This window comes from Mus musculus, chromosome 10 (assembly GCF_000001635.26).
Source record: "Mus musculus strain C57BL/6J chromosome 10, GRCm38.p6 C57BL/6J".
Taxonomy (NCBI): domain Eukaryota; kingdom Metazoa; phylum Chordata; class Mammalia; order Rodentia; family Muridae; genus Mus; species Mus musculus.
Genome location: NC_000076.6, coordinates 86,980,420 through 87,000,734, shown reverse-complemented (window position 1 = coordinate 87,000,734; position 20,315 = coordinate 86,980,420). Strand labels below are relative to the sequence as shown.

Genomic DNA, 20,315 nt, shown 5'->3' with positions numbered 1-20,315 from the left:
TCCCGTACACACATACACACAAACTAAAATAGCTTCCGCCAGCTTAGCCAGAGCATCCTTGTCTTCCAAGTTAACCTGAGCAGGAAACCCACCAGCTCAGTGGGGTCTACATCATGGGCCATCACCATCAGCTGAGCCTTCTTGTTCACCACCAAGGTGGTGACTATATTGACTCCTGCTCAGAGGACAGGTGGTCGCTTAGTTGGGACATCTCCTTTGCCAGCAGCTTTCTTCTCAGCACGGGCCAGTAGCCTTTGCTTCTTCTCTTACTTTGTCTCTGGCCTGTACTTGTGGGCAAGCTTAAGCAGTGTGAGTGGCTGTTTGCCTGACCAGGGCCTGGGTGAACTGATTAATAGCAGGGAGTACTTTGAGCCGCTTACAGAAGATGGCTCTTTGCCACTGCAGCTGGATGTAGCAGGGCCATTTGACAAAGAGTATGAGATCTCTTTTGGGCTGGATATCTTGCCCAATGCTGAAGTTCTTGGGCCTTTTCTCAAAGGATTGACCACCTTTTTGGCCTCTTGTTTATTCATGACAGCAGGGGCCAGGGCTCCCTTTTTCCCCTTGGCCTTCTTTCCTTTGAGCATCTTGCTCGGTTAGAGGAGAGAGCTATTTCTGATGTTTTAAGAAATCACTTTGTACAGGTATGGTGAACATACTAAATCTGAACCTATTTGATGCCCACAATTCAATGCTCTTCGAAATCAGTCTACCACATGCACATAAGCACACCAATCCTTCCAACTGTTTCACTCCATCCTCTACCTCCCTCCCCCTCTCCCTCCCCCTCCCCTCCCCCTCCCCCTCTCCCCCTCCCCTCCCCCTCTCCCTCTCTCTCTCCTTTCCCCTCCCAATCCCCTTCCCCCTCTCCCTCTCTCTCCTCTCTCTGATGAAAACACTAACCTACAATCTCCCATCTTTGCAAACTGTACATATACATTTTAAGTTGATGTCACTTAACTGCAGGCATAGACTTTGTCATAGATTTCTAGAATTTATCTGTCTTATATAACCAGAACTTGACACCATTTGGCAAATGGCTCACTTCCGCCCTCACTTCACCCCTTACGACCATTTTGTCTTCTATCCATTTGCCTGTCTGAGCTTCCTCAGCTAAGTAGGATCATGTAGTATTTGCTTTTCTGTTTGGCTTTTTTTCTCCCAGTATGCTACCCTCCAGTTAATCCACATTGCATACAAACTGCATAGTCTCAGAGCCAGAGATGGAGTTCAACAGTTAACAGCAACCAGCTGCTCTTCCAGAGGGATCCAGGTTCAAGTCCCAGCACCCATAGTCTAGTCCCAGGAGACCTGATGCCCTCTTCTGGCCTTTGGGCACACAGAGCAGCAGGCAAACTTACACAAATAAATAATAAATAAAATAAAAACAAAAACTCAAAAATCAAATTGCATGGTCTCCTAGTGTAAGGCTAAATAATATCAATTGCATATGCAATGTTCAATATTCTCTGTGGCACATGCGTGGTTTTTTCTTTATCCATTCATCAATCAGTTAAAACTTAGTATGTTAAAAAATTTAAATTAAATCAAATTTTAAAAAACTTAGTATGCTATTGTGAATAGTGCTACAATTACTAAGGAAATGTGTGTGTGTATACATACATGTATATATAAACATGTACATATATATATAAATGGATAGAAGACAACATGATCATATATATAGTCAATATATATATTCCATTGACTATATTCTCAGTTGTAGGAGGTTGGAAGAGTTTATACACAGCAGCTATACAGACTGACATTCCTATCAACCCAGAACTCTTCTCTTTGCTCTGTGTCAACCAGCATTATACTGGGGGCTTTAGATAAAACTCCTCTAATGACTATGAGAGAATATTTCATTGTGCTTTCAGTTCGTGTCTTCTGGGTTATAGACACACTTTTTACACATCTATGGGCTTTCTTTATTTAAGACCTGCATTTCCGCTGAGAGTTCCCTCTGTCCCCTTCCTGCAGAGAGATGTCCCCGCTGGCATTCTCAGCCTTTCAGACAGTAGCTCATTGCTGTCCCTGACTTACCTGTCTGCAAAGCAAGTGTCTCTTGCTAGTCAGCTGTGGTTCAGCAACTGCTCTAGAAGAACTTGTCCCCACACTGATCTTTTCGTATCCATTTTTATTTTATGTGTATGGGTGCCTTGCCTGCATGCATGTCTGTGCATCGTGTGCTTGTGGTATCTGCTGAGACCAGAAGAGGGTGTCAGATCCCATGGAACTGGAGTGACTGATGGTTGTGAGTCACACTGTGGGTGCTGGGAATTTAACCTGGGCCCTCCATCTGGAAAAGCAACAACTGCTCTTAACCACTGAGTTATCTCTCTAGCACACGCATGCGTGCGTGTGCACACACAAACACATGAATGCATGCACACATACACACATGCACATATGCACACATACACACAATTTTAAACAACACAGTTGAACAATGAAAGTGACTATATTCATTCAAGATGGTCTCCACTCTGACGTATTACCCTAGAACAAGCCAGACGCAGAGATTGTCATAGGCAGACGCTGACCTTCAGCCTCCATAGAGCCACGTTCTAGAGCTGTACCTCATTTGATGCTGGAAATTATTCTAAGGGACATACCAGAGTGTTTCCTCCACACATGGTCTAGTGCATGTTGCTGACTACATTGTAGCATCCCAGAGGCAGAATTCTGTACAGAAATGGTGTGCACAGTGAATGTACCAATCTGAAAAGAAGAGGTTTGGTTTAAATCTGCAGATCGTGTGCATCTTATAAGTCATTCTCTTGCACCAGCTGCGAGAGAGAATGTTCAGCAACAGTTCGAGGGTCACTTCCAGACTCTCCCAAGACTTATTATCACCATTCATTCCATTTAATAACTTCTGATATCACAGTATCTGCTGATTAGTTTTTGTCACTGTATTGTAACCTCAGAGGAGAGACTCTCAGCCGAGGACTGGCCTCCATCATGTCAGCCTACAGACATGTCTAGAAGACCTGTTCTTGATTGATGATTGATGTGGTAAGGCCCAACCCCACCCCTGGGCAGGTGGTCCTGAATTACATAAAAAAGCAGACAGAGCAAGCCAGTAAGCAACATTGCTCCACGGTCACTGCTTCAGCCCCTGCCATAATTTCCCTCAATAATGGACTGGGACATGTTAAGTATCAGCCAAATAGACCCTTTGTGCTTTGGATCACGTTGTTTATCATAGCAATAGAAACAAACTAGAAAGGCTTTTATTTTCATTGTTTCTCAATTTCATTTGGCCATCTGTAACAACAAAAAGGAATTCATAATTAAGCTTATTCTACCTAACAAGCCAAGCAATATATATTTAATGTATATTTATTTAATGCATACTTATTTATCAATAATCAAAGTGTGTTTATGTGTATTTAAAACCTAGCTTATAATCCATAGCTCACACCAGTAAGATGGCTGCATGGGTAAAATGGCTTGCCCAAAGCCTAATGACCTGAGTTTGAGCCTCAGCCTCACAACCTATATAAAGGTAGATGGAAAGAACCAATCAGACAAAGTCATCCTCTGAACTCTGCATGCATTCATGCTATAGTAAATGCAACACACACACACACACACACCACACACCACACATACACACACACACACACACAAACACACACACACACCTCACACACACACCACACACACACACACACACACACACACACCACACCAATATAAATATAATAATAAATAGATAATAAAATAAAATCCAGGACAATCACACCACCTAACAGTAACTCCACTTTAATCGTCATAGGTTAACAGCCTCTCTTTATTTTTCAAGGTATTCGCTTAAAATCCAGTCCTACGTCCTGGATATCCCTGGATGCCGCCATATCTGTAGGAAGGATTACCTGCAACCTCAATGTTGTCCAGGACACTGGGGCCCAGACTGCATGGGTAAGCGATGAAATCTTAGCATTATGAAGTGTGCTTCTCCAGACCCCATCTCACAGAAGCATAGCAGGAAGGAAGAATGGGAGGATGACTCTCTAGAACTTTCTGTTCCATCTACATGTAGAAACATCTCTTTTCCCATCAATCTTTTATACAGGAATCTGCTTGCTACAGTTAGTGATCTCTCTTCAAAAGAATTCTTTGGAACCAAGCCCATTGGCACATCCTATAGACCCAGTACTCAGGAGGCTGAGGCAGGACAATCATCATTTCAAGGCCAACCTGGCCTGCAAAGCAAATTTCAGACCAACCTAAGCTAAATTGCAAGAGCCAGAGGAAAAAGGAGAGGTTGAAAGAATAAAAGAAAGATCTTTTCTAAGTCACAAAAAGATACAATTGAAATACATGTGTATCAAGGAGGGGTGTGTCTGTGTGTGTGTGTGTGTGTGTGTGTGTGTGTGTGTGTGTGTGTGTGTGTGTGTGTGTGTGTGTGTAAAAAGATAATGTCCAAAGAAAGAACAATGGACATTTATAACCCCCCACACACAACTTTAATAAGAATAAACTCCATTACAGCATCTAAAAGACTGATATAATTCTCTTTATCCATTCCGAAAATAACCATAATGTTGTAAGTGTAGTGGCACACGCCTTTAATCCCAGTACTGGGGAGGCAGAGGCAGGAGGATCTCTGAGTTTGAGACCAGCCTGCTCTACAAATCAAGTCCAGGACAGCCAGGGCTCTGTTACACAGGGAAAGGCTGTCTTGAAAAACCAAAAAATAAAGTAAACTAAAATAAAATAAGCATGGAGCATTCTATAATTTTACACCTAAGGATTTTATATATTAAAAAAACATAACTTTAAAAGACCTAGCATCAGAAAGCCTGTAAAGGTAACTGCATATGGAGTTATAGGAACATGTATGGATGTTCTTAGGGTATTTTGGCTGGCTGGTTAGTTGGTTGATTTGACTTTGTCAACTGGATATAAGCTAGAGCCATCTGGAAAGAGGGAGCCTCAACTGAGAAAATGCCTTCAACAGGTTGGCTGATTACAGGCAAGTCCTCAGGGAATTTTCTTGGTCAGTGGTTTGTGTGAGAGGGTCCCACCTACTGTGCACAGTGCCGGTCCTGGGCAGGTGATGCTGAAAGGGCCAGAGAAGCAGGTAGAGCCAGGGTGGCAAGCAAGACAGCAAGCAGCCTTTTCCCAAGGCCTCTACTCAGTTCCCTCCTCCAGGTTCCTGCCCTGGCTTCCTTCAGTGATGGTCAATAACACGGAAGTGTCAACCAAACAAAGCCTTTCTTTTGCCAGCTTGCTTTGGGTGATAACGTTTATCATGGCAACAGAAAACTAACTAACACAGCATGTACCCAGAAAACTTAACCTCACCCTGCTTCCACGGTAGGAAGCCTGAGTCGATGATAAATAACTTCTGATTTCTGTGGCCAATCACAACCTTTGCTAGCTCAAACTGATTACAGGGGGTCAGTACCCAAATATTAACGGGGTCTTTTCTGTGGTAGGCTAACTATGTGAGTCCCCTTCCCATTTGAGGCAGTTAAAATCTGAAATTTTTAGTTCGTTATGAATTTTCCACTTCTTCCTTAGCTTCTAAGAGAGCACGGAAATATCCCTCTGGGATTCAGTCACACAAGGTGCTCTCTGCTTTGTTTCTGTCTGACTAGATAACTCTGCATGGCCACTGAAGCTCAGAATGACCTTTCCAAAGACAGGGAAGAGGAAAGACAGGACCTCACACACCAGCACACAGAGACTCTAAGTGTCTAAGACTCTAATTTTTATCTTGATTTTTTTTTCTTTCTGTCTTCTCAATCCTTGACCTCATTTACACACACATCTGTGTCTTCTGATGGTTTTCCCATAACTAACGATTCCATGAGTAATGACTCCCACTTATTTCTCATTACAGGCACTAGGTATAGGGATGCCCTGGGCTCTTCATCATCTGATATAATTTTTGAATATTCCCATTTAGACTAGAAGAATCGGGGGTTTGAAGAACATGCCTTTCTGGCTTTCCTTTGGTATGCTAAGTGGCACACCAGGCACCAAAGGTTACCACAATTCCTTCTTGTCTTCTGCCTAGAGCAGAGCTGGTCGAGGATGTTTCTAACTCATCTCTTGGTGTCTTCACCCCTCTAGCCAATGCCCAGAGTGTGTTTCTTGCCCTAGAAGATAAAGCTTTGGGATTTACACATCCTAACCATCCTGTCTATTAATTGCTCCATTCCAGCTTTACTCCATATTCTGACTTCATGTTTGTTGCTGTGACAAAATACTTTGACAACAAAGCAACTTGCAAGGGGAAAGGGATTTATTTCATCTTATAGTTCCAGATTACATCCCTCATTGTGGAGAAGTCAAGAGAGTATCTTCAATTAGCTAATTAAACACACAGTCAAGAGCAGAAAGAAAGAAGTACGTGCGTGCTCACTTGTCTGCTTGTATTCAGTTTGCTTTCTCCCCTCTTAGAGAGTTCAAGATCTCTGACCTAGGGAATAGTGCTGCCCATAGTGAGCTGGATCTTCCCACATTCACTAACTTAAGACAATGTCCCACTGTGCCCCTCCTTAGACGTGGGAACAAAACACCCTTGGAAGGAGTTACAGAGACAAAGTTTGGAGCTGAGATGAAAGGATGGACCATGTAGAGACTGCCATATCCGGGGATCCACCCCATAATCAGCATCCAAACGCTGACACCATTGCATACACTAGCAAGATTTTATCGAAAGGACCCAGATGTAGCTGTCTCTTGTGAGACTATGCCGGGGCCTAGCAAACACAGAAGTGGATGCTCACAATCAGCTAATGGATGGATCACAGGGCCCCCAATGGAGGAGCTAGAGAAAGTACCCAAGGAGCTAAAGGGACCTGCAACCCTATAGATGGAACAACATTATGAACTAACCAGTACCCCGGAGCTCTTGACTCTAGCTGCATATGTATCAAAAGATGGCCTAGTCTGCCATCCCTGGAAAGAGAGGCCCATTGGACACGCAAACTTTATATGCCCCAGTACAGGGGAACGCCAGGGCCAAAAAGGGGGAGTGGGTGGGTAGGGGAGTGGGGGGGTGGGTATGGGGGACTTTTGGTATAGCATTGGAAATGTAAATGAGCTAAATACCTAATAAAAAATGGAAAGAAAAAAGACAATGTCCCATGACTGGCAAGTCCAAAGGCCAACTCAGTGTAGGCAATCCCCCATTGAAGCTCTCTTCCCAGGTGATTCTAGGCTGTGTCTAGTTGCAATCATAGCTAACCATCACGCCTGCCCGCCGACCCTGCATGTGTCTATGGCTCTAGTATACCAGACTCGAGTGCTCGAATCAGTTATCTTTAGAGTGGCCACAAGCTTTCCAAGTTCAAGGGTGGCTTTTGGTGCCAAACATATCCGTGACTGCATCCACTTCTCACAGCCTTCCTGTTAGACCAGAAAGAGTGCTTATGTCTTTTCTACCTCATAAAAATGAATGTGATGGTACAGTTAGTGGCATAGCATAGACAAGAACAAGCTTTGTCTGAGACGTATTAGTGTGTCCAACAGAAGGAATGGCTGACCACGTCCAGACTGCATGAGAACATTTTTGAAGTAGATCTCCTATAACAAAGGGAAGGTAAAATGGTGCCTTTCTCTGAGCCCCTTATTAAACATGGGCACCATCTAAAACAGGAGCTGCAAACAGGACTCACATCCTTAGCAGCTGTCACCGCCATGCTATGCCAGGTTGGCAAATATGTCAAGGTTCTCCCTCAGCACCAGAAGTGCTAAAAATTATTTATTTGAATGCTGAGGCATTTCCTCAGAGCAGGCCCATGGCCAGAGAGGCGAAACATGAAAATGGATGCCGGACATCAATCCTGTTCTCTAGTGAGGCCAAAGGGAGCTTCCCTTTATCTTCATAATCTGTACATGCCAAGTGTCACAAAGGGCTTCCTTCCTTCCTCTCAGGAAGAAGATAAACCCTTTCCTTGCTTGCCCGTTTTACCTCACCCATGTTGTGGCCGTGATAACTTTGGTCTTGACTATCACTTTACAATTCCACCAGGTCAAGGCCAGCTGCTGACACAGGTCCATCCCTCTATTCTGAGGAAACACATTCCCAACCTCCCCTATGACCTTGTGTTGGAGGCAGATGGGACACCCGCTTCCTGTATGGTATAATAAACACGTCCGTCAGCAGCGTCTCCGACTCGCTGTGAGAAGTATTTTTATAATGCCTGACTCTGGGAACAAGCAAACAATCCTGAAAATTCAGAAAACACCAAAAGCAAAATGAAAAGAAGAAAAATATCACCCATCATCTTCTAAAAATAAGACTAAGTCATGCATCCTCACTGAGGGGGAGAGACAGCTTCCTAAGAGAAGAAAGATGTTTTACTTCAGTTTAATCTGACTCACCCTAATTAAAATTACTGCTACTTTTTCAAACACGCTTAACAGAGAAACCTATTTTTAACTAATCGCGTTTGAACCAAGTTTTGCTGCTCAGCACAGGTTGTTCCAGCGCTTACTATATAACCCAGGCTAGCCTTAAATCCTGGCAAAAGTCTTGCCTCAGCTTCCAGACTGCTCAGGTGACAGACATGCACCACCACCTTCGGTACTGAGCAGCAAATATTCTTTTCATTATTATTATTAGATACTTTCTTTATTTACATTTCAAGTATTATCCCTTTTCCTGGTTTCCCCTCCGAAAACCTCCTATCCCATCCCTCCTCCCACTGCTCACCAACCCACCCATTCCCGCTTCCCTGTCTTGGGATTCTACTACACTGGGGCATCGAGCCTTCCCAGGACCAAGGGCCTCTCCTCCCATTGATGTCCAACAAGGCCATCCTCTGCTACATATGCAGCTGGAGCCACGGCTCCCTCCATGTGTATTCTTTGGTTGATGGTTTAGTCCCTGGAAGCTCTGAGGGTACTGGTTGGTTCATATTGTTGTTCCTCCTATGGGGCTGCAAGCTCCTTCAGCTCCTTTGGTCTTTTCTCTAACTACCCCATTGGGGACCTTATGCTCAGTCCAATATTCTATTTGAGATGAAACCAGCTGTTTTTCATTTACACATCCCTTTTCTTTATAGCTACTCCTGAATGCAATGGTTTTGTACAATACAAGAGTCTGAACGGGTGCAAAAAAAAAAAAAAAAGTCACGTACACTACAGCTCAGCTCTGTTCTTAGCAATCCATTTCAAAGAGCAATGGGTTTTTTAAAGAGTTGGTTAGTTAGTTAGTTAGTTAGTTAGTTAGTTAGTTAGGTGGGTAGGTAGTCGGGTAGGCAGGTTGTTGTGTATGTGTGTTTGCCTGTTAGAATTTATCCATACCACATGCATGTAGGTACCCACAGAGGCCAGAAGGGGGCGTTGGATTCCCCCTGGAACCGGAGTTACAGATGGTTGTAAATCACCAGATAGTGTTCTGAGAGCAGAACCCAGGTCCTCTCCAGGAGCAGTAAGCACTCTTAGCCACCGAGCCACCTCTTCAGGCCCCAGAGGAGAAACTGTCTCCAATCTCCCTTTCCAACTCAATGTTGTTATATTCCATGAGACCGGGTTTTGTGCTGTGTTTGTGTCCATTCCTCAGTCCTTTCTTTCCCGTACTGTGAACCTTGCTAGGTGCTATGCACTTTACAAATACAGAACGGATCTGTGAACCAAAGCCATTCTGTCCTGCTAGTTTGTGTGTGCTTTGAGGGATAAATAAGGCTGAGTTCACATGAAGAAAGTTAACTCACATAGGTTTCCTGGGCAGAGAGTTCTAACTAAAGAGATGCCTGGAATACTGGTGTATGTTTTCTGCTAGCACCGCAGTGAGCAAAGGTTGCCTAGCTAGACGACCTCTTAAAAGATAAGGCTCCAGGGAGGGCCCTCCTGCCTCTTGCTGAGCAGGAAATGAATTATCTTATTTTAAACCACAGACCAGCTTGTGATCCGCTGACAGCTTGTGATATATGTGGAAAGCCTTGACACGGAGGCCACCCACCAGCGGTGACCTAAGGAAACCGTGATAACAACCTAGAATAGCCTCATCAGCTACTTCAGCCTCGCAAGGAACCACAAACGTACCCCTGAAGCAGATTCTGTGATTGCTCTCTCTCAAGCGCAGTTGCTGAGAAAGCCAATTCTGCTACCCAAGCTCCAGGGTGACCCTGAGTGACCTCAGATGCGGAAAATAAATGTTCAGTTGTGCTTTAATTTCTTTTATTTTAAAAACAATTAAGTAGTTTTCACATACTATTAAAAAGACCCCACTTAGGCCATAAAGTGAGGACCCTCTCCATCCCCACATTCCTGACCTTTTTTCCCAAAGCTACTCCTAGGATTAACCAGCCCATAAAAGGAAACCGTTTATTGATCACCTACTACATGCTGCATATAATCACACATAGGCCAAGGCTAGTCATATTGCCCATGACCCTCTAAGTCACAGATGATTAAGAGAGACTGACCCAGAAACAGATGTGAAAAATCAGTTGTACAGGGACCCCAGTGAGGATCCCAGGGCTATGCAGACACTGCCACTAGCCGCATCTGCCTGCTCTTCCACAGCTAATCGCTTCCAAAGGCCCCACCTCCCTGCCACCATCACAATGGAGTCGGGCTTCAACACAGATATCTTTAGGGGACACTTCACCTAACAATACGTTTTCAAACTAGTGAGTCAGGAAAAGAGAAAAAATGTGCCATTTCCTACAGAGTGGCCGCTGCTGAGGCTTTAGGAAAACCCCTAGGGACAGATATGGCCAACAGCTCGCATGCACAGCTGCAGGCAAGCATGAGGATGGCTGTGAGCCAATGAGCCACTCACGTCAGAGATGGACACCCATCAAGGTTCCTCTTTAGGAATAAGCCTTAGCCAGTCCCTCCATCTGACTAGACATCATTTTACTTTCTCCCAAAAACGTAAAGAGCTGCCATTGCCAGCTTGGAAAGCGATAACTGAGAACTCACCAGCATTACATGAGTTAGTCAGCTGAACTGGTGACTTGTAAAAATTTGTAATCTAGGGGGAAAGAAGCAATCATGCAGAGAAGCTGTCACAGACTAAAGTCGGAGCCATCGAGAATCTTTCCCTGTCACAGACTAAAGTCAGAGCCATCGAGAATCTTTCCCTGTCACAGACTAAAGTCAGAGCCATCGAGAATCTTTCCCTGTGACACCCATGGCTGTGTGACTTTATCTTACCTCTCTGTGCCTCCGCTTCCTTTTAGGGGTCTTGGGCATTACATCACCAAGATAGTACAAGCAATGTGCTTGTCCTTCTGTTCCGGGTCTAGAAGGAAAGAAAGGATGATGATGACGGTGATGGTGATGGTGATGGTGATGATGATGAAAACAAAACGCAAAGGCTGAAACCGTGGATCAGAATCAGAGGGCTTCCTAGAAACATAATAGCTGATAGGTAGATAGATATAGATGATAGATAATGGTAGATAGATAGATAGATAGATAGATGATAGGTAGGTAGGTTGATCAATTGATTGATCGATGATTGATTGATTGATTGATTGATTGACTTATATATAGTGATAGGTATCAGGGGCACCATCAAACAGAAGCAGATGAACAAAGAAAACTTTTAAAAGCAGCATTTGGCCCTGGCTGGCACAGCTCTGATTTGCTGAATGGTTGTTTAAACCCTGAGCAAACTCTTCCTGGACTCTCATACTGAGACGCAATGAGACCACGGCGTGTAACGATAGAGAGACACGCTTAAAAGCCCATGTCTGGGCGACGGCAGTCAGGCGGTATAGCGGTATAGTGTCCAGTGTGAACAGGGCCTTGGGATGATCCTCAGCCCTACAACAAATAAATGTGTCTGCGTCTTAGACCCTGCCCTCACGCCAGTGGGTATGAACTAGAGAGAAAGGCACGGCTGTTTTCTAAATGGAAGAAAGATCAGTCACCTACAAGAACATGGCTACCTTCGCCTAACCTGACATTGAAGCACACACCAGTTCTAATGGACATTTCACGCATGTATCTTTCAGTCATCAATTACATATAGTAAAAGCTTTTCCTAGTTGGGTATGGTTATTTAGGCTTTTTTAAAAGCTTGTCTTGCTTGCTTGCTTGCTTCTCCTCTTCTTCCTCCTTCTCTACCTTCTCCTCCTCCTTCTCCTCCTCGTCCTCCTCTTCCTCCTCCTTCTCCTCCTCTTCTTCCTTCTCCTCTTCCTCCCCACCCCTCTCTTTCTGTGTGCTCACACAGGTACAGGTGTGTGGAAGTCAGAACTACCTTAACGTCAGTCCCTGCCTTTCACCTTGTTAGAGTCTCCCATGTGCTGCTGCACACACCACGCTGTGGCAGGTGACTGGAGGGATGGCTGGCCCCCAGCTTCCGAGCAGTCATCCTTCTCTGCCTCCCATGCCACCATAGGAGAGCAGGAATTGCAGGTGCATGTCCCGAAGTCCAGGTTCATTGTAGATTCTGAGAATCCAAGCCCCAGTCCTCACCGTTACACAGGGAGTGCTCTACCCCTGAGCCATCCCTGCCCTGGACAAGCCTGGCTTTCTTCACTTAGGACCTTGCGTCCCAGATCCGAACAGTCGCTCACTCCCCGTGATTCTTCACAGCGCTCCATTCTGTGGCTGCCAGAGTTGACTCACTAAGTCAGACACATTCAGGGTTATTCCAGCCTAAGGCAATTAAGGATAAGGATGCTGTGGACACTTAGTAAGGAGTCTTTTTGAGAACATACTTTTTCTTTCGGTGGCTCACAATCAAATGGGACCTGATACCTTTCTTTCATTTAAATAAATGCCTAGAAATAGGAGAGCTAGATTATATGTTGAATGTGCAAAATAAATAAATAAATAAATAAATAAATAAATAAAAATAAAACCTTTCAAACCACTTTCTAAAGTATCTGATCATTTTTCCTTTTTTGATTTTTATTTTATCTATCTATCTATCTATCTATCTATCTATCTATCTATCTATCTATCTATCTATCTATTATTGTTGCTGTTGCTGTTCTATGTGAGCACATGTGTGTGCTGTGGCATGTACAGGGAAGTCAGAGACAATTTGGGGGAGAGTTGGCTTTCTCCTTCCAGCATGTGGGTCACAGTGATTGAATTCAAGATCATGAGATTTGACATCAGGCGCTCCTAACCTCTCAGCCACTCTCCAGCCCTCCTAGTGTTGTTGTTGTTGCTGTTTGTTTGTTTCTTATTTTTTTCAACAGTGTATGAGGGTTTTGTTTGTTGGGCATCCATAATTAAAGCAGATACAGTTATTTTTTTAATTTTCTTTAACTGTTCTAAGAAGTATAGAATAAGCATTTTTATTATTTTAATTTACATCTCAAATGTGCTTCTTTTTATAACATCCCCATTTATCCAAAAAATTCTCTAAAACAAATCAAAATGGTCCCACTCAGCGAACACACTGGCCAAGGCTCTTTACAGAGAGAGCACAGAGACTGTTTGAGCAGACTCCTAAGATCGTAGCAGCTCACAGGAAGTCACAAGTCAGACACAGAGTTGGTGACCTGAGATCTGGTCATTACCTAATGATAACCCTTAATCCATCTTCCTTTTTTGTATAGCTACAGATAGGTGGTGATAATTTGAAACTAACTTTTTTGGCATTTCATAGATTGTAGATAATTCTCACCAATGCTCAGTTTTGTAGGTCACCAGAGTTTTTCCTGTGTAGACACAAAGATTAAATAGCAATTTAATCTGTAAAAATTCCTCTTATCTGCCTTCCTGGACAGACATAATCTTAGAAGGACATCAGCTCAACAAATAATTGAGATTCAAAACCATTTTTGGCTACCAGTGCATTACAAATGTTACTGCTTACACAGAGGCTTGCTGGAATGGAGTGGCATGTCCGATGAGGCTGTCTCAGGCATCAGGCTCTTGTTCCTATTTGCATACCTTTGGGGTCAGTTTTTCTCTATCATTACATTTGGAGAGGTCCTTAAATATGTTAGACACGGGCTGTTTATTGAATTTGTGACTCACAAACACTTCCTGTCTGTCCATGTCTCCCTTTGTGCCCTCTAAACAGCGCCTTTGCAAGGTGAGGCCAGGGCAGGTTTTTCTTCTACAAACTGTTCCTTGTATCACGCCTGGGCATCTTCGACTCACCTAGCATCGCACAAAGATCTCTTCTAAAAGCTTCTCAGCTTTAGGTTTTATATTTAGGTCATGTTAGCCTTTTTGTCTGGGCAAAGATAAAGATCAGAGATCATTTCCAACTATTTCCAATAATTTCAGCAACATTTGTGGGAGGTGTTGTTTGTTTGTTTGTTTGTTTGTTTTTAGCTCTGTGTGTGTACACCGCACATGCACACATGCCTGCCTATGTGCACAGGAGACCATGTAACCAAGGCTGGCCTCAAACTCAGTATGTAGCTGAGAGTCACCTGGAACTCCTGAGCCTCCTAAATCTACCCCTGATGCATGAGCTGTCACATCCAGTTCCAGCAACATATCTTCAAAAGATTCTCCGTTTAGTGTACTGCTTTGGGGGGAGTCTAGAAAAGAGTTAACCATATGTGTGCTTCTCTTCAGGACTCAGTTGGGCATGTCTGGCCCTTCACCACTACCATGCAATACCAATTCATCTGGCTAAGGAGGAGTAAATTACTCTCAGCTACTCCTCTGCCTCATGGAAACTGAGTTGTTTATGTCCTCCAACTCAGACTCTCTCAAAGTCATTTTGGTCACTCCAGTACCTGTGCCTTTCCACTCAGGGTCTGTGTGTGAATGTCTGCCATAACATTATTTTAGGATTTAACTGGGTATCTTGCCTCTATACATCATTGAATCCCATTGTGGTCAGGAAGCAATCTTAATGTGATTTCAGTCTCTCCAAATTTGTGAAGAGTTGCTTTAGAGCCCTAAGCCCAAAATATCATCTATCTTGGAAAAAGTTTCTTTTGAGATTGAAAAACAAACAAACAAACAAACAAACAAGGGTGACCTGCAGTCCTTAGGCAGTGCTTTGTGTCAATTAGGTCAAGTTTATTGACAGGGCTGTTCAAGGGTTCTCTGGCTTTAAAGATTTGGTAACCACTCACTCCATCAATTATTGGAGAAAAGTGTTCAAATCTGTGACTCTGGATTTAACAATTTCTTCCTGAAGATTTATGGGGATTTATTTCATTTACTATGATATTATCTGGTTCATTAAAATTATGATTTTTTTTTTGCTGAATCATAACATTGTAAAATGATCTTTCTTATCCCTGGTCCAAACATCCTACTCTGAAATCTACTTGTCTGATGAGTTCTGCCCACCCCAGCTTACTTGCGATTGGTGGTGTCTTAGCTACTTTTCTGTTGCTGTCAAAAAAAAAAAAAAAAATGTTATGGCCAAGTCATGGCATCTTTTACAGCAACAGAAACAAAATAGTGCTTAGCCGGGTGTGGTGGTGCATGCCTTTAATCACAGCACTTGGGAGGCAGAGGCAGGCAGATTTCTGAGTTCGAGGCCAACCTGGTCTACAGAGTGAGTTCCAGGACAGCCAGGGCTACACAGAGAAACCCTGTCTCGAAAAACAAAATAAAACAAACAAACAAAAACACACACACACCAAAAAAAAACAAAAACAAAAACAAAAAAACCCAAAAACTCAAAATAGTGTTTAATTAGGGCTTTCTTACAGCTTTAGAGGGTGAGTTTATGACCATCACGGCAGAAAGCAGAGTGGTAGGCTGGTAGGCGTGGTGCTGGAGCAGTAGCTAAGAGCTTACATGTTATCTACAAGTTGAAAGCAGAGAGAAACAGAGAAAGGGTATCTGAAACCTCAAGCCCAAACCCAGTGCCACACCTCCTCTAACAAGGCCACGCCTCCTCCAACAAGGCCACGCCTCCTCCAACAAGGCCACGCCTCCTCCAACAAGGCCATGCCTCCTAATCTTTCCCAAAGAGTACCAGGAACAAGCATTCAAAAGCAGCTCGTGGGGTGATTCTCATTCAAACCACCACAGGCAGGTAATGTGTTACATCCTTTTCTCCTCCTCGCCTTCAACACATTTGAATCTTTATATTTAAAGTGAGTCTTTCCCAGGGTGATTCCTGCACTTGGGAAGCAAGGGCAAGAGAATTGCCTGTGAAATTTGAGGCCAGCCTAGTCTACACAACCAAACCAGTTCAGGCCAGCAACACAGGGAGATCCTGTTCAAAAACAAGCAAAATAAAATAAAATAAAATAAAATAAAATAAAATAAAATAAAATAAAATGAGTCTTCACAAATGTGATGCAGCGTGTGTGTGTGTGTGTGTGTATGTGTGTGTGTGTGTGTGTGTGTGTGTGTGTGTGTGTGTGTGTGTGTGGTTTGCACTAACATATACATGTATGAGCACGCCTGAGGCAGATGTTGCAAGCCTTTCCACCACTGAGGTAGGTAGGCCCTCTCAGTTGAATCCGATGCAACCAGTTAACGAGTCAGGTTGCCCTGAGATCCCATCTTTGTCTGGCACTTACGTTGATTTAAAAGAACCTTACTCCAGTTTTCGCTCTGTGAGGCAAGTGCTTTTTCCACTAAGCCACCCAGCTCAGTTCTTAACTTTTCATCTAGTGTGATAACCCACACCACTTAATTAAGGTATTTAGACCATTTACACTTAATATGGCAGGTTTATATCCACTATCTGGTGTGCTTTCTATTGCATCTGCTCTGTTGCTTTGTCTCCTTCTTTGCCTCCCTTTTAATTATTTTATATAATCCTATTTTCTCATCAACGTGTTTGCTGTACAGCTTATTTAGGAAGTTAGGCATTTGCTTCTGTGTATATAGAAACACCTTGCATTTCCTGCAGTCTACCTTCAAGTCACATTACATCACCCTATGCACAGACACCCACTGCATCAAGTTTCCATCCCTGCATCTCAGGCCTGCTGCTCTAGTTCCCTGCACATTACTACAGAGTGCCATGAGCCACCTATGCAGCACTGGCAAGTTGGCCTTAACCAGCCATGTTTTAAGCTCCCAATGACGATGCTCAGCATTTCCCATCCCTTTGTCTGTCTCTAGATCTCTATCTGTTCTGTTTGCTTCTTCCAGACCAATTAATAACATTTCTCTTTCAGCTTTTATATATCTGAAAAAAATCTTCATTATGTCATTATTCTTTGCATATATTGCTTTAGGTGATATTTCAGATTGTTTCTGTTCTAGTACTTTAAAGATAAATGAACCACTGTTGTCTAGGTGGAATCGAAACCAACCAGGGAGCTGTTATCATGGTAACTGGACTCTATTATCACACTACATGTTGGTTTTACCTGCTTGTAAGATGTTCTTGTCATTGATTTTTAAGTTTGTGGTGGCGTGCGATTTTCACCGTGTGGCCTTTCTTCAGGGTTCTTTGCATGCTGGGAACTGGTTGTTCAGCATCTCCATCAGGTTTGGGAAATGCTGATTCTAAATTTCAGTGTCTTTTTTCCTTCCCCCTTGACATTGTCACACAGCTCACTCATGTTCTCTTGGTATATCAGAATTTTCTCCATGTTTCTCTTTGTACTGTTTGCCTGTAGTTTGAACATTTGTCAGTGTCTGAGCAGCCGTAACTTGGATACAGTGTTTTAATGCAAATGTTGTGTTTCCATATGTAAACTTTCCACTTGGGTCTTATGTACATCTCTCCCTAACACACTTTTCCTTACCACCCTCTTGAATATATGGAATAGAATTGTAATGTCCTCTCTGCTGATTTTAATTAGCTAGTATACAGTAAGACTCTGTCTTGGAAAAAAATGAAAATATGTCAGCCACTTATATTTTGAATAGGAGGGGCCAGAGAAAAAACCTCGTGTACATTAGACAAGTCAAGTCTCATCCTCCACGGAATCTGCAAATTCTTAGATAAGTCACCTTATCTAAGAACTGTTTCTATGGTCTGAATAGTTATGTCCTGCCCCTGTGTACCCACCTGGTTTGTGACTGTAACAAACCACCTGAGGCAGCCTAACTTTATAAAGAAGAGAGGCTTATTTAACGGGAGATCTGGAGTTGAGGCATAGCGTTGGCAGGGGGCTCTATTGCACCATGGCAGGAACTCATGTGGGAAAAAGAGATCCCATAGAGAGACAGGTGTGGGAAGTCTACCATTGACCAGATAACCTTTTGTGGCTTGGCATGTAATGGGGACTCTCTTTATTAGCAGGGCTTAGAATTCTGGGGAATTCTAAGCCTTCATATACACCTCTACCTAAGGAATGTTATGTAGCCTCAATTAGATTACAGGATCCTTGTCCTTTCTGATAAAATCTGAGCTTTATTCAGCTAGCACCTGAGGTTCCTCATACTTTTCTCCATGCTAATGAGGCATTGGCCCTCAGCCAATGACCTTTACCCACCATGATGTTCCCACCCTCAATCCCCCCAAGCTCTATAAGCCTTAAATCACCCAAAATTAAGTTGATCTACCTCCTGATAGCTGGTCCTGGTGTGGTTATTCAACATATGAAGGGCTTCCAACCCCCCATTTGTCATCTCTGCTCCCACAGCCCTCATGGGCTGTATTGGTCCACAATCCACAAGAGCAGGGAGACCCAAAGAAAGGAAGCCAGGGGCTAATGTCAGCCTTTTATAGCAACTCTTGTAGAAGAACACAGCAGGATCTTAACCAGACATACCTCAAAGTCCCTTCTGAGGACAGATAGTGAAAACTTACTCAATTGAATATTAAGCCCACGTCAACAAAGCTCACATGGGCACATGTGCACGCATGCAAGCACACATGCACACACACACAGTAAACTGAACAACACATAACAGGAGAGGAAATTCATCCTTAGGGTAGTCATACCTTAAACTTCTGCCACTTGCTACCATTTTAAATTCTATCTGGTTAGGACATTGTCCCAACTGGATTCCTTGATAAATGTGGCTCTGCCTCAGTATGCATGCAATGTTTGGTAGAGTGTTTGTTGACTGACTGGAAAATCCTCTAGTGAAGATCTAGGTCATAGCTCTAATTCAGCAGAAGTGCAAAATGCACACTTACTTCTTTGCAACCAGCCCTAGGGGAAACTCGACCTCCTTTGCTCAGCTTACATGCATCATGGGGGACTGGAGAGTTTGCTCAGTGGTTAGGGCTGGAGATATGGCTCAGTGGATAAGAGCACTGGCTGCTCTTCTGGTGGGTATGGACTCAATTCCCAGCACCCACATAGTAGCTCACAACCATCTATGGCTCCAGTTCCAAGGGATCTGACACCCTTGAATAGTCAGACATGGAAGCAAAACACCAATACACACAAAAATAATAAAAAATAAAATTATTTTAAAAAATAAGCTCATCACAGAATGGGTCAAGTCACCACCCCACTGCACCTGATAAGCCCCACCCTTGCTGCTCCCAAGTTCAAATCCCAGTCCCCCCATGCAGTCCCCACACCTTTGCAAGTGTTCTAGCAAAAAGCTACTCATCCCAACCTTAGTATTTCAAGACAGGGTCTTGTTATTCACTCATGATGGCTTTGAAGTCACTGGGTAGCCCAGGCTGGCCTCCAGCTTGTGATCAGACTGTTGGGGCCGGCCTTCGATTGGTTTTTGTCTCTGGCAACTAACACACTAAGTGGCTGGCTGCACCTTGTAGCATGCCTTTGCTCAGTCTAGAATGAATGTTTGACTGTTCCAGAGTGTCCAGGAGGAGCAAGGGCACCGTGTGGTGGCAGGGGTGTTTGTGATGAAGGCATGGAAGGAACCGGAAGCTGCTCCTGCCGGGTAAGTTCCGAGATCTGCTCCACCCAGAAGTGCTGCCTCCCACTTCCCCACTGTTGATTTACCTTAATGACAAGCCCACACAAGGAGAAGCCTCTAAGAGTAACACGATTAAAAGATGAATTCTTGATGTGCAACAAAATCATCTCTCATTCTTATACCCACCTGTAAAGCCTGAAGAAAGATCAGAATGACCCTCTTTGAAGACATAAAATGGGGTCACATAGCTAAAGCTACCTTATGAATATGTTTAAGGACATAAGCTGTCCCTTCTTGCTGTTGTTAGTAATCATCTCTACTACTAGACTACCTTTGGGGTGGTGCTCTCCACCCTGGGCCAACCAGGGGCATGGGGCCATTGAAGAAATTCTTTATCTAACAAAAAGGACTCCTGTCAATTTCAAACTGTAGAGGAATTAAACACAGGTCCTTCTGACGGGACTCGAGTCCAGCTACCTTCACAACAGAACTGGAAGTGGTTTTGCTTCTTCCTTAGGTGAAATTGTCGTGGGTCTGTGGGCTCTTACTATTTATATCATTGGGTCGACAGACAGCTTCCTCTATAGGGCTCTAGACTCTTAGCAAAAGGCAGGGGGGGGGGGGCGGTGAGACAGACTACCTTGGTGACAGTGGGAATGGGGGTGTCTCTGGCTCTTTAGCCTGTTCTTGGGACC

At 43.7% G+C, this 20,315-nt stretch overlaps 1 protein-coding gene and 1 long non-coding RNA gene across 9 annotated transcripts in view; one reads left to right on the top strand and one right to left on the bottom strand.

The window, feature by feature from the left end:
- The window catches only part of Stab2 (stabilin 2), a 166,845-nt gene that overhangs the window by 7,304 nt on the left and 139,226 nt on the right, over positions 1-20,315 (top strand). For all 8 annotated transcript variants that reach the window (XR_003948628.1, XR_003948624.1, XR_003948626.1 and 5 more), the window contains exons 3-4: positions 3,815-3,930; positions 19,559-19,644. Coding sequence is in view for 4 of the 8 variants with exons in the window: in NM_138673.3 (NP_619614.1) it covers positions 3,815-3,930; positions 19,559-19,644 (202 nt within the window). In the remaining 4 variants the exon portion in view is untranslated. The remainder of the gene's footprint in view (positions 1-3,814; positions 3,931-19,558; positions 19,645-20,315) is intronic.
- Positions 1-20,315, bottom strand: part of Gm16271 (predicted gene 16271) — a 59,745-nt gene that overhangs the window by 31,151 nt on the left and 8,279 nt on the right. Inside the window, exon 2 of the long non-coding RNA NR_165263.1 lies at positions 11,137-11,224. This is a non-coding gene — a long non-coding RNA (predicted gene 16271). The remainder of the gene's footprint in view (positions 1-11,136; positions 11,225-20,315) is intronic.